The 13,989-nt window shown below is 47.7% G+C and overlaps 1 protein-coding gene across 12 annotated transcripts in view; it reads left to right on the top strand.

The window, feature by feature from the left end:
- Nucleotides 1–13,989, top strand: part of FYN (FYN proto-oncogene, Src family tyrosine kinase) — a 214,445-nt gene that overhangs the window by 180,638 nt on the left and 19,818 nt on the right. For all 12 annotated transcript variants that reach the window (XM_086707615.1, XM_086707614.1, XM_086707604.1 and 9 more), the window contains 2 exons: nt 250–326; nt 420–573. In XM_086707615.1, the coding sequence (XP_086563741.1) occupies nt 250–326; nt 420–573 (231 nt within the window). The remainder of the gene's footprint in view (nt 1–249; nt 327–419; nt 574–13,989) is intronic.

Genomic DNA, 13,989 nt, shown 5'->3' with positions numbered 1-13,989 from the left:
TCTTGTAGGTTTGTCAGATTTTTGTTGTCCTTAGAAATGGAGTCACTGTTGTTTGTTTCTGAAAGATAAAACTACCTTTCAAAGAACAGAATTTTTTCTAGCCTCTTTTTTTTTTTAATAAATCTTTTCTTCATTGATGGCATTCATTCAATCACCTCATTATCTCTAATAAGAAAACCAAACCCAACCCTTTGTCAGGCATTTTTATCTTTCAAAGTAAATTGAAATGGTTTTCTCTTTTGTTCATAGGAAGTTTACTTGATTTCTTAAAAGATGGGGAAGGAAGAGCTCTGAAATTACCAAATCTTGTGGATATGGCCGCACAGGTAGGCCGCATGGTCCCTTGGTTCCTGCCTCAGGTTTACTGCCACGTCAGTACGAGTCGTGGGGTAACGTGTCCTGTCCATCGGTTTCCACAGGTTGCTGCAGGAATGGCTTACATCGAGCGCATGAATTACATCCACAGGGATCTGCGGTCAGCAAACATCCTAGTGGGGAACGGACTCATATGCAAGATTGCTGACTTTGGACTAGCCAGATTGATCGAAGACAATGAGTACACAGCACGACAAGGTGGGCACTTAAATAGGAGGGCTTGTGACCTCAGCCTCGAGAACAGGAGCTTCTTCAGGACCTTTCCTCTCCCCTTCCCTGCCTTTCCTCCAGAAAATACTTGAAATGGCCTTCTTTGGCCAAGTGCTTTCTTCTTAACCTGGCGGGAATCTGACAGCTTTGCAGATGGGAGACTGTGGTGGGTCCAGTAGATGGACAAATGTTGCTTTTTGGTGAATGAATGTCCTCTAATGTGGTCTTCCTGACTCATGCTACCCTCATCACAGTGTCCAGGCCTGGGATGCTTTGCCTTTGGAGAAAGAGGGCTGTGGAAGGCCAAAAGAGAAGTCAAATAATAGCGCATCATTCCATCAGAGTTTCAGCAGAATGAAGAAAGCACACTCAATTGGAGACTTGAATAAAGGAGCTCTTTATAAAGGCATGGGCAGAGTTAGGAAAGCCAACAAGGCAGGAGGTGATATCCCAGAGGTAGCAACAGCCACGGACCTGACCCGAGGCCAGAAGGGCAGTGGGGAAGGGAATAGGCAGGCACCAGAGCTAAGAACCAGAGGCCACCTTTGGCAGGCAGAGGCCAGGCACGGATCAGGGGCTTCATACCTTAGCTCCTCCTCCAGAGATCCTGCCAAACCCAGCAAGAAGCCAGAGGTCAGGGGAGCCCACTGATGGGTCCAGCTGGGTCTAGAGCAGGGAGAAGAGCAGAAGGGGGATCATGTAGAAAGAGGACAGAAAATAGCGGCGTCTCCTAAGCAGCCCCACCTCCTCTAAATCATCTCCCTCCATTCTCCCTCCTCCACAGATTTGTAGAAATTAGACTCTAGATTAAATACATCCCAAACGAGCAACCACTCCAGTGGGGAGCTTTTTGGATGCTTTTTAGAGCACCAGATGCCAGGGAGGGAATTCCCAGGGTTATTTTTGATCTTCCTGGATCTGCACACAGCAGTCAACAGGTAAATGTATGAAACTGAGTGTGCCGTTTGCAGTCGAATGTAGGCTCCTCATGTAGAATATAATGTTCACGTCTGAAGGAAATGGGTAGCCTTCATGACTGTTGTTTTTAACCAAGCCTAGGCATTCTGAGCAGGGCTGAGCGGTGACTGGAATATATTACAGGGCAGTGCTTTCTACTGGGTTTTGTAATAGCCACCTTGGAATTCCTGTCCTTTCTTTCTAAATTCTGTCATTTCATGCCAGTTCTTCCCTCCTTTTATCATTCTCAAGTGACGAGGAAAACAGTTAAACTGGGACCCTGGCTGGTGCAGATACTGTCCAAGTGCTCAATTCCATGTTGGTCAGACAGCTCGGCTATTTGAATTTCCCCAACACATGGCATTTCCTGTCCTGGAGCCAAACGCCCACAACAGGGAGCATGCCCACACATTACGCACACGCACGCGCACGCACACGCACGCACTCCTGTGGGGCCAGACGGCGGGCCACGTCCCTAATCAGAGGCACACAGGCAGCTGTGATTGGCACTGGCAGTCCAGAGAGAAATGTGGACATGATTTTGAGTCTGCGTGAGCTGAGAGGGTCTGCAGTGCCACTGGGGTCTGAGACCTGGCCCTAAATGAGAGATTTCACCCTGAGGCAAACCCTTCAGATCCCAATTCACAGACCCAGAAGGAGGGGGAGCAGGTGAAGGTTTGGGGACATGAATATTTGATTTAGGAAGGGGTGAGATTGGAGCTGGTCTTGGCAATCCATCACGTAAGCGTCCTTGCCTGCGTGAGTAGAGTCCTGGTGCCGGCTGGGGTAGTCCAGGATTTGATTCTCCCCTTCTCCCGGACTCTGGACTCCACGGAATTTGTGGTTACAAATCCGCGCCTTGAACCATCCACAAACGAGAGGGCTGCAGGGCAGAAACTGAAGATGTTCATGGAGGTGCTGTTGACAAGGCTGAATGTTTAGTTCATGGAGTGGGGTCCAGTCCTCTGGCTGTGGCCCCGGGTGACTGGCGCCATAGGGGAAGGCGTGTGAGAGCCCCTCATTGGTTTCCCTGACCGCATGCTTCCACCATGGAGCAGGGCCACGGGTGGCCACCCTCAGTCCTGGGCATCAAGTCCCACCCTCCTCCCCACTCAGCTGTCTGTCCACTTCTGGTGGCTTCCTCACCCCCCACCATCAGTTTCCCAGCTGCTGTCCTGATGCCTTTCAGATCAGCTTCATACCCTTTGTACCGTGTTTCTTCTGCTTAACTTCCAAGTAGTCCCACCCTTCCCTCTTAAAATTCTTTTTGTTTCTCTCTTCCCTTTCACAAATATTTACCTATCCATGACAAACACTGGAAAGAGATGAGTAAGGAGAAGTAAATGAAGTGGAGAACTGAACTTGGAGAAAGACACAAAGGTTGGGAGCTCCAGGATTTACAAGGAGGATACAAGAATGCTGTCCTGCAGCAGAAGGAAAGGAAGGAGCTGGGGCGCTTACCTACCGAGAGCCAGGCCTGAGAGGGTAAATGTGAGGAGCGGGGAAGGAAATGGTAGACTCCGAGGGGTTAAGTAACTTGTACAAAGTCACACAGCTAGTACAAGGGCAGAGGCAGGATTTGAATCCAGGTGTGGCCGGCACCATTGCATCCCTCTTAAGCTACACCAATGGCCTCTTACCAAGACAGTGATTTAAAAACAAAAAATAAAAATTGAGGTTAGTCATACACCCCTTTTTCTCTTTATGGGAAAGTTTTTAAGGGGCACTTTCTAATGTGCATGTGTGAGGGAGTTTGAAAGAGCTTCATTTTCCAGTTCTGGGACAGCCCAGCTGTTTATAAAATTCCTCCCGCGGGTCTGTCCTGCCCCGGCCTCTTAACGAGACAGAAAGGCCTGGTATGTATCTGCTAGTGTGCTCTACAGATGGCATGCGTGCTGCGTGCTAAAGTTTCTGCTGGGGATTAATCTGCTCCTCCAGACAGCTGGGCCATGTGCCTGATAATATTTACAAGTCGGGTTTTATGATACCCAGAGGCCACGGTCAGGCTAAAGCTTGATTATGGAAGTGTGGGCCGCGTTCAGAAGCAAGTGCCCAACACAGGTATTTTGGGACTGTGAGTGACAGTTGTTTTTCAACACCATTGTGGGTTTCCCATCTACGGGCACACGAATGTCTGATACCATCCCCCCCCTGCCCTGGGTAGATGTGGTGACATTTCCCAGGGCACAAGTAAAGTTGAAATTCGGACATGTGTTAAACAGCCCTCCCTGTGTTCCTTTCCTCCTACCACCCCCTACCCCACTGGACTGTAAGCAGAAGCCCCTGTCGGGGAGAAGGTCAAGACCAGGGTCAGAGCCTGTGAGGGTGGTCCCCTGTCAACAGCATTCTAGAGGCAGCTAGAAATTATTTGCTATCGCTCATTCTCTTGCCTGTATGCCTCCCTCAATCCCAGCACGTCTTCTTTAGTCATAAACTCATTGCTAAATTGTATCCAATCAGGGTCTCCCAAGTAGTGCCAGCATTAATTATTTGAATGCCTTGTCTGGGAAAGGGACTTTGCTAGGAGCTTCTGACCTAAGGAAGCCTGAGACTGCACCAGGGCGGTCTGCAAGCATGCAAAGGGACACACACGAGCGGCGCTGAAGCCACATAGAACCATGGCCTGCCAGTCTCGGGGCCTTGGCCAAGTTATTTAACTTTCCCACACCTCAGTTTGCTTAAAGTGGAAATACATTTTACCTGCTTTGTGCTTTAATTTTTGCCAAGATACCTAACAACAAGACATGTGACGTGGTTAGCACGGTGCCCAGCACATGGCAAGTGATATATAAATACTGCTGTTATTGTGTCCTGTACAAGACTAAGTCCTTGGGGAATAAAAATACACGCAAGAATGGACTGCAGACATAACGGAAAGGCTCAGACGCTGTTCTGATAAGGGAGAGGGGAGGCAAAGAGAATTCTCATGTAGTCAGATGCAAGTATCGTGAGAACGGAATTGCCAGCAACAGAAATGAGCAAGTTAGAAGAAGAACTCATTTCCAGAGGAAAGAGGGTGAGTTTGGTTTCAGATTTGTTGAGCTTGAGGAGGTTGTGGTTGGCACATCCAAGCTCGGTGTGCAAGCCCTCACCCAGTACCACTGCCGTGGGTCCTCGCCTCCAGGCACGTGCCCCTGTTCCCTCCTGTCAGCTTACCCCCACCTGCACCCTCACCTGAGGTCCTATGTCAGCCACCTCCCTACCCCAGCACTGCTGCAGAGCCAGCCCCAGCCCTGCCTGTGCCACAGACACCGCACGCTAAGGGTCCACTGTCTGGATGTTGTCCTCACACATCCACACCTCGCCTCCAAGAACCACCGGCATGGACGGCTGTCACCAAGCCTTGCTTTCCAAAACCCACAGCCCCTGCAACCATCAGTTCCTTCAAAGCTCACACAAACAGGAAGCGGTGGGAGAATTCTTGATAGATTGCTTTCTTCATAAGCTTTCAGGAAGCTCAGTGCTGACTAGTGTTGACTTAAACCTAGCAAGTTCAGATAGACTTGGCTTGTGTGTAAGCATGACTTGTTTGGGGGGACACTTATTTGTTACTGAGCCGTAATATACATAACACCAAAATTAAGAGATCTGAAGGGCACAACTTAGTAAATTTTTACATATGTATAAGCCCCTGAAACCACCCACAGATGAAGGTACAGAATGCTGCCAGCACCTAAAGACCACCTCATCCCCCATCCAGCCAGTAGTCACCTGCAGAGGTAGCCACTGTTTGTACTTCTGTCACCATCCATTCGTTCTGCTTATAATTGAACTTCATATAAGCGAATCATACAGTATTACCCTTTTGTGTCTGGCTTCTTTCCCATCATTCTGTTAAACAAATATATCAGTTTATCTGTTCTACTGGTATTTCTCATTTGGTACCATTATGAATTCTGCTGTGGTTAGTGGGCATATGTCCTCCTGTCTCTTGGATATATCCCAGGACTAGAATTGTTACCCTTAAGGCAAGCCTGTGGTTAGCATTTATAAATACCACCCAGCGTATTTTGTGGGCGTATCTTTAAAGGTACAACGCATGGTTACTGTGTTATTTGCTGGTGGTATACTTCCCTCTGGGCTACTGAGGGAGCCTGGTAAGACTGAGGAACCTGGGTTAGAAGTTAGGCCTCGGGGTGCCTGGGTGGCTCAGTCGTTTAAGCGTCCGACTTCAGCTCAGGTCATGATCTCACCATTCAAGAGTTCGAGCCCTGTGTTGGGCTCTGTGCTGCCAGCTCAGAGCCTGGAGCCTGCCTCGGATTCTATCTGTCTGTCTGTCTGTCTGTCTCTCTCTCTCTCTAAAAAATAAATAAACATTAAAAAACTTAAGTTAAAAAAAAAGTTATGAGGAAGTTATGAGGCCTGGATCTGAATGAGCTCTGTCACTTACAAGTTTGGTGTTCCCAGACAAATCATTTAACCTTTCTGAGCCTCAGTTTTAGCATCTGTGAAATGGTGATAATGGAAATAATTACCTCACATAATTAGTGTGAGGATTAAATGGGCTGTCTATAAAAGCTCTTTGCGGGTTGTAGAATATAAAAACCATTCTTATGACCCAAACTTTTCATGTTTGATGTATATTTTCCTTGAAAAGTATCTTTTTTTTTCTTGCCTAAAATTTTTTTTTTAGGAAAAAGACTGCTAGTAATCAATAAAGAAGCATCAATCTTCTAAGAGAAAAAAAAATTAGTTCCTTATTTTATAGCCAGCTCTATCTAGGCAGTCAGCACTTAGCATCACCTACATGCCCCAAGGGCCCCCACCGACTTTCCTTTTTCTCCTATTTGCCTTCTCTGCTGAGAACTGTCCCTGCCTCCATGCTGCCTCTGTTGTTTTTAATCTTGTCAAACCTGAGTATCTGATGGGCGTTCTCCGCAGTGTCTCGGATGGTTGTGTTTGCATGTGCACGTGCACACACATACGTGGACAAGCACTGTTGTGGCAATTCTCCCAAGTACCTATGGACCCAGTGTTGCTGCTTCCTTGTAGAGGTGATTTGGCCCAAAGAACAGCGCAGAGCAGTAGTAGGTATTTAATAGATACTCGTGTACAAGAGTGAAAATAGCCCAAATCACTGTCACCACTCCATACTCTTCACATGCTCTCCTGCTCTCTGAGAACTGGGCACGGCTCTCTGGAAATCAGATCCTGTGGTGACAGCAGGATGCTCCGGAGAAGATGGTTTGCTACACTAGCACTCCCTGCACAGATTGTCTTTGGGGTAATGGGAAGCACCAGAACTTTGAGCTAGATGGTCTGTGTTCAGATCCGGGCTCTGCCATTTCCTGCTCATGGATTTTTGCATAAGCTCTAGCCTCAGTGAGCCTCAGCTTTCACATCCTGAAGTCGGGTTGGTATTGGTCACCTTTCAGGAGGTCATGAGAATTAGAGGAGAATAGAGAAGAAGCTGTTGTTATTATTCACTCCTTCCTGCTGCTCCTGGAAGCACTTAGCTTTATGTCTTTCTGGATAGCCAGACCCATTTCCTTCTACACACACACACACACACACACACACACACACACACACACGCCCTCCCAAAGATAGGAGGAACTGGATTGTTAAGAGCACAACGAATGTTGGGGCACCTGGGTGGCTCAGTCGGTTGAACATCCAACTCTCGATTTGGGCTCAGGTCATGATCCCAGGGTCCTGGGATAGAGCCCCGTGTGGGGTTCTGCGCTGAGTGTGGAGCCTGGAGCCTGCTTAAGATTCTCTCTCTCTCTCCCTCTCTCTCTCTCTCTCTCACTCTCACTCTCTCTCACTCACTCACTCATTCTCTCCCTCACTCCCTCCCAACCTCCCTCTCTGTCTGCTTCTCCCCAGCTTGCACTGTCTAAAATTAAAAAACAAAACAAAACACATAGCCCATGAAATCAAATTGATCTTGGTGTGAATCCTAGCATTGCTGCTAATTAACTGTAAACCTTGACAAGTTACCTAACCTCTCTGAGCCTTCATTCCCTCCTCTGAAAATAGGGATAATAATAGTTATCTACATCACAGAATTGTATGGCTTAATACATAAAAAGCACTTAGCACAAAGCAAAATGCTAAGCTGATAGTTGTATAGTTGTAGTTACTAGTAGTGATAGTAATATCACTACTATTGATCCAGTGGGTTGATAGTAGCTCTGTGTGTGTGTGTGTGTGTGTGTGTGTGTGTGTCTGCCCCTCCCTCCATCCTCCTCATACCCATCCCTCACTCAGGCACACATATCACATGCAGCACACACACCCACTTGATGTTTCCCTAACCGCTCCCAGCCAGGTCGCCTGCCTATTTAGCCCTCTCCTCTCCTGATTTGAATCATCACAAAGACAGGAATACGGAATTGCTCCGTGTCTTGGTTTTTTGTGGTGTTGTTTTTTTTTTAAGGTGTAAGTTAATGACAGGATCATTGTTGAGGAAGCTAATGTCAAGGCAATTTAATCTTTGGATCTTTGGGATGTATGTAGAAACCGGGGCTTTCATGACTTTGTGTAAGACATGCTGTGAGTTTAGGTTTGTGTATTAAATAGAAGAAGAAAAATGCGTCTGTTCAAATGCTCCCAGTATTGCGGGTTTAAGTTGAATAGATTATTATCTGGAGGAAAATTCACATATAAATTAGACTGCGAAGAATTCATAATTGTTGCAGTTTTCATGTTAATTATTTCATGTTAAAAAATTGTTACTGCATAAATTAACACATTCTTTCATGGTGAACATATTTTAGAAAGATTTGTTACTTTAATAACTCTTTGTGTATTAGAAATCCCAGATGCCTGTACTAATTAAATATAATCAGATTTTGGATTCAAAAAGCACAGTAGCCATTTAACACAAACAAGGAGGCAGCTAGGTTGACAAACACAGTCAGGAAGAAGCAGATCCCTGTTTCTTTCAAATTTTGAATTTCACAATTCAGAACTGTGAATTCAATTTCTGTCCTTCCTTTGTATCACAATGACTGGGGATTATCAGACTCAGAACACCAGCTTTCCAGCTCAAGGGCTCCTGCAGAATTATTAATCAGCCTCATCTGAGGCCTCTGTAATCCAGTGGCACATGAAGGCTGATCTCGCCATGAGATGCCCTCCCTCTGCCCCCGTCGGCACATGCGTTTCTTGTTCTCCGTCAACAACAGCACTGCAATTCCCACACAGTGTGCCGTGACCTGAACGGCAAATGTCAGGGAAGGGGAGGTGGGCGGGGAACCCTTTTAATCACTGAATTTAATCTAATTCTTCCCAGACGAGAGGAGCAAACCATCCTTTGACGAAAAGCAAACCCTTTCCAAAGCAGCCATTGTTTTAAGGACTGAGCAGGAAACTTGTTTGTTTGGACTGACCCTCCCGCCCCCGCCCCCGGAGTTTACAGGCTGTCCGGAGGGGCTGTCTGGGGAGAGCCTGGGGCACCTCCGGGCAGAACGTCCGGCCCTCAGCCGGGTCAGAGCCAGCCCTCCCCGCCGAGCCCCCCCACCCCTGCTGCCTGCACCGAGCCGGTTCTGCCTAGTTTGGTACATTTCTGTCACTAGGCAGAAAAGCGCCTTCATTTGTATTCTGCCGCTTACAGCCCAGGGCTTCCGAGGCATTTCAGAGAGGGGTGCTTTGTTTATCTGCGGAGCCACCGTGGGTCATTCTGCCCGGGAAAGGGAGACGGATCTGACCGTCCATTTTCCTCGTGGAAAGGACTTGCGGAAAGCCAAAGATTACAGTGAAAAGAAAGGCACTTTAACGCACCCTTGCCTACCCCGGACTCTCCTTCAAGATTAAAACTGCAGGAAGGGGGTGCTCTCACTCCTTCTACTCCCTGACAGTCCCCGGGGCGGGGGGGGGGGGGGGGGGGGGGGACAGATGGGACCGCGATAAGCCCTGATCACTGAGCCCGCTCCCCTCAATATCTGTCCTTGTTCTCCGCACTGGGCAGTCACGTGTTGTATTCCGTGTGGGTGTCTTTCCCCTTTGTGCTGTCTCGGGCAGAGCAATTTGGCGGTTGTTTCTGAATGGTCAAGAGCATGTCCTTGGTCTCTGCATCCCACATTTCTTAGTAATCAGCAAGAAGGAAGCAGATGGTCACCCTCTGTGATTTTAAAGTGTGTAAATAGGAACTGCAGACTGCCATCAAACATCAAAAATGTCACTTGGCTTCCTCATCTTGCTTTGCTGGCAGAAGGAACTCCTTCATTTGCATCATCTGGATAATCAGGGACGGGCAGTGCAGATGAAAACTGCCCCACATTGTGAAGCCTCCGTTTCTTCCCGCTGAAGGAAGGCACACAGCCTTTGCAGCAATGATGTCAGACTGAACCAGGCCCACTGCCCCTTCTGGAGGTAGCTGGATTCCTGGAATGATTTCTGGGTTGAGCTGCATCCCAGACACGTGTTTCTTACTTAGGTCTGAGTTCTCACCACCCTGAACAGCAGCATACAGGTGGTTCCAAAGCCCTACACACAGCTTTCTTGTCTTTCACTCCGAGTAAAAGTCCACAAAGGTAGTGTCCGTCCTATCGGAATTGTGAGTCAGAATTTTTATTCTGATGCTTCTCATTTGGCTCTCAGAAAGCTGGAAGGATCATTGGAATTACTCAGAGCTTTGGTGTTCTAGAATAGCTAGCAAGGTTCCTTCTTTCCTCAGTTCCACCCAAGATAACCACTTCCACAAGCCGGCCCAGCCCGGTCTGTACTTTAAGCAGAGTCTTCTGGATGGGTCTTAGATTTCCTTCCTGAGAGGATTTCAGGAGAGGCCAGTGGATTTCATTCTCTTGTGCCCCCAGTGAGCATTATCCTGGGTTGCCACTGGGTCCCCACTGGGAGGAGGGTGGTGGGGAGACAAGCAGCCAGAGTGCCCTCCCCTCCCCTGCTGGCTCCCCACCCCACCCCCCACCCCCCCACCCCCCCCACAGATGGTAAAAGAACTGTCACAGCCTGTGTTCTGTTCTCCTCCGCACGAGGCTCTGCCATCCTTCCCAGTCCATCGAGCCGCCTGCCCTTCCTTCCTCAGCTCCGAGATGCCAGGACTCCTGCCCTGGCAGCAACCTCAAACCCGATCTCTCTGGAGGCTGGATTTGCTCCCCCCATCTAGTTGTTCTGATTGTACCCCTTCTCTGTCTGGTCCTCCATTTGGGGCTTCCCTTGGGACTCTCCTCACCCCTCTCAGCCTGAATATCCCTTCCGTGGAGGCAGCCACACCAGACTTTGGATCTGTGCCCAGCCAGCCAAGCCTTGTCTCTGTGGTATGTTCAGGCGCTGCCGCTGGCCCTTGATGCATGTCTTCCTGGGCCGAACTCCTTCTTCCTCCACCCACACCCCTGATGGGACAGCACCCCCCCTCCCTCCTCCTCACCTCCTTCCTTCTGAAATTCCCTGCTCACTGTGTGCATTGCGGAGGTTACATCATATGAATTCATTGTACCCGTTACTTCTCCTTTACTTTTACTTTTAAAACATGGTGATAAGACCTTATGAATCTATAGTAGAAATTTCAACAGCATGTGTCAGCAGGAGTAACTGGAAAACACACAGTTGTATTACTCCAGACACGTTTGGGAAATTTGAAAGTCATTCCTTTGGCCTAGTATGAAAAATCTTGAGTTTTGGCTTTGCCCAGTTTGATTGGGTTTGAAATCCTTGTTTTGTTTGAATAACCACTGAGTTCCAGGTCGGGTCAGCTTTGATTTCACCTCTCCTACAGGATATCCTGTCCTAGTCCTGCCTTGTAACCCTTCCCCACCAATGTAATCAGCTTCCTGTTACTGGCATGATTTGTGATTTCTTTTCCGTTATCCCTCAGGGTAACTTTAAAGTTGAAGTACCGAATATTATTTAACGTTGAATGCCATAATTTGCAGAGCTTGTGACTTCATAATTAAAGAAGATCCTGGATGGATCTTTGGTTCAGAAAAACCGTGTCTGTGGTTGAAGCTAATGCCTTTTCCCCTTGAAAACACTATCAGGGCACCAGTGTATTCTCTGCAGGAAGGATTTGGCTGCTTTTATTCCACACTGGCTTTGCCTTTTCTACCTTGGCCCAGTTTTCTAGCCAGAGGGGAAATTTTCTGAAACCGGGCTATGGAATCAGCTGGGGGGGGGGGGGGGGGGCATGGCTTAACAGTCCAACTCTCCACCAAGAGCCAATAATGTGAGCTGGGCCCCACCCAGGCCTGTCCTGGCCCCTGAGCTGAGCCTCTCCCAGGGAGCAACATGGGGCACACTGCAGCATTTCAACATGGCCACCTCTACCCAGAGACCCCATTCTCTGTGCATTCTTTCCCTCTCTCCTGAGCCCTCTTTCTCCCAAAGCCAGCACCACAGTCTATTTAGCTCTCTGTTGGATTTGCCTGTGAGCTCTGTCTCCCTGGCTGCCTAGAAAGGCCTACGGCAGGAGGTGACCCATGCTTGGTTGTCTCAGGAGCCCCTCCCACTGCACTAGGGACTAACTGGAGGCTCAGTAAGTTCTCAGTATTTGATTGATGAGCACACTGGGTTTTCTTCATCCTCTTTTCCTCTCTTAAAGTTTGGAGAGCTTTGGCTAACCTGATGCAACTCAGTGCCTTTGCATTACTGTCCAAATAAAATAATAGCTGGCATTTATTCAGGCACCAGATGTTGTGCTGAACCCCTTCCATTGTTTATAATTCTCACCACAACCTCATGAGGTTATCATTGTCCCGATTTACAGCCATGGAGACTGAGACTGGCGGAGGTTTTAAGTGGTCACCCAGTAAATTGAATGTGCAAGCCCAGATACGCTGACTCAGAAACTACTTTCGTAAATGGCCACCCTGGGCCTTCCACAAATGACCCCTCAATCCCAGCGCAGCCCACAGGTGGGTCCCTTTGCATTGTCACTGAAGAGCATTTTCTCCCTGATCCCTGGCCAGCTTACATACACTTAGTGCAGGAGGTAGACTTGGGAGCAGAAGTCTTTGCCATCTTCATTTGAACATTTCTAATGCCACTGCCGTCATCTTAATGCATGAAGATGCATACAGTATAGTAAGTAACCGAATCAAGTAAGAACTATTTCTGTTTGAGACAAAGAAAATAGACTGCCTGACCACTAGGGATATAGGACCGTCATTAACTGGAATGGAGCCCGGGGTTAGGATGCGCCCTCCTGACATAATAAGTTTAGCTGGCCTTCCTGTTTTCACTTACACACCAAGAGCATCCGGTCAGACTGTCCTAGAGTATGGTAAGGATGATTTTATTCCTATAACACTAAGGGTGGAAACAACTATTAGTTTGTTACACTGTCGTGTATTTACTCTTCTCTTGTTTGGGTTTGATTTGAATCTGTGTAAAGGAAGAGAATTTCTTTGGCCGTCACAGTGTTAGATATATTGCTAGGTTGACCCTTTAGCCAGATAAAGATTTGTTGAGCAGTTGCTCTTTAACTAGCCTTAGGCAAGGTCCTGTCGAGGAATCTAAGTATAAAACATGGTCTCTGACCTCCCAGGGTTTACATTCTATTTAAGGAGATAAAAAAATAACCCATGCAGAACTAGCAGAAAGACATGCTGGAGACGTGGACACAGCCGCACAGTGTATAGTGTTCAAGCACTCGGGCTCTGGAGCCAGGCTCCCTGGTTCAAATCGCAATTCACCATTTCCACCTGTCCTTTGGCATCTCATTTTACCTTTCTGTTTAGTTTTCTCATCTGGAGAACAGGACTGTTACTGGTATGCACCTCCTGCATGTAAAGCACTTAGCGTGATGCCTGACACTTAGCAAGCCCTCAGTATGTTTAGCCATTATGGTGGATATTATTGTCAAGCATTAAACCGTTACTCATAGCATCAGCTCCAAGTGCATGGGAGAGATCACTGAAGGCTGGCGTAATCACAGATGACTTTATGAAGAAGGTGGGACTTGAGATGAGTAGGCTTCAGCTATGCAGGTGGAAGGAGAGGAGATGTTTAGAAAAAGCTAACAAGAAACAGGTATGGTTATGCCAAGTGCAGGGTATAGGTTCCGAGAAAGCAAACCAGACTAGAAGATGGGTTTGGGGTAGCAAAAGCCAAAGTGGAACAGATACATGGGTATGAAAAACAGGTGGAGGAGTTTGCCTTCATGCAATTGGGGGGGTGGGGGGGGCACAATGAGGTTGGGGAGGAGAGGGTTATGAACTCATTGGTTTAAGTGACTCATTGAAAGGACAGTGATCCAAAGGCAGGGCACCGTGACAGGAGGACTGATCAGAGGGATGAGGACCCAAGACAGGTTTCAGCAAAGAGCTTAAATAAGAAAGAGAAAATTTGAGAGACATGTCAAAGAAGAAAACAGGAAGCCTTGGTGATATGGGGTGCCTGGCGGGCTCAGTTGGTAGAACATGTGACTCATGAGCTAGAGCCCCATGTTATGCATAGAGATTACTAAAAAAAAAAAAAAGAAAGAAAGAAAAAAAGAAACCTTGGTGATGGTTTAGCTCAGAGGTTTAAGGAAAGGGAGAAGTCCCA

Source organism: Puma concolor, chromosome B2 (genome assembly GCF_028749965.1).
Source record: "Puma concolor isolate L17-30 chromosome B2, mPumCon1.1.hap2, whole genome shotgun sequence".
NCBI lineage: Eukaryota > Metazoa > Chordata > Mammalia > Carnivora > Felidae > Puma > Puma concolor.
This window is presented reverse-complemented; position numbering and strand designations above follow the sequence as displayed.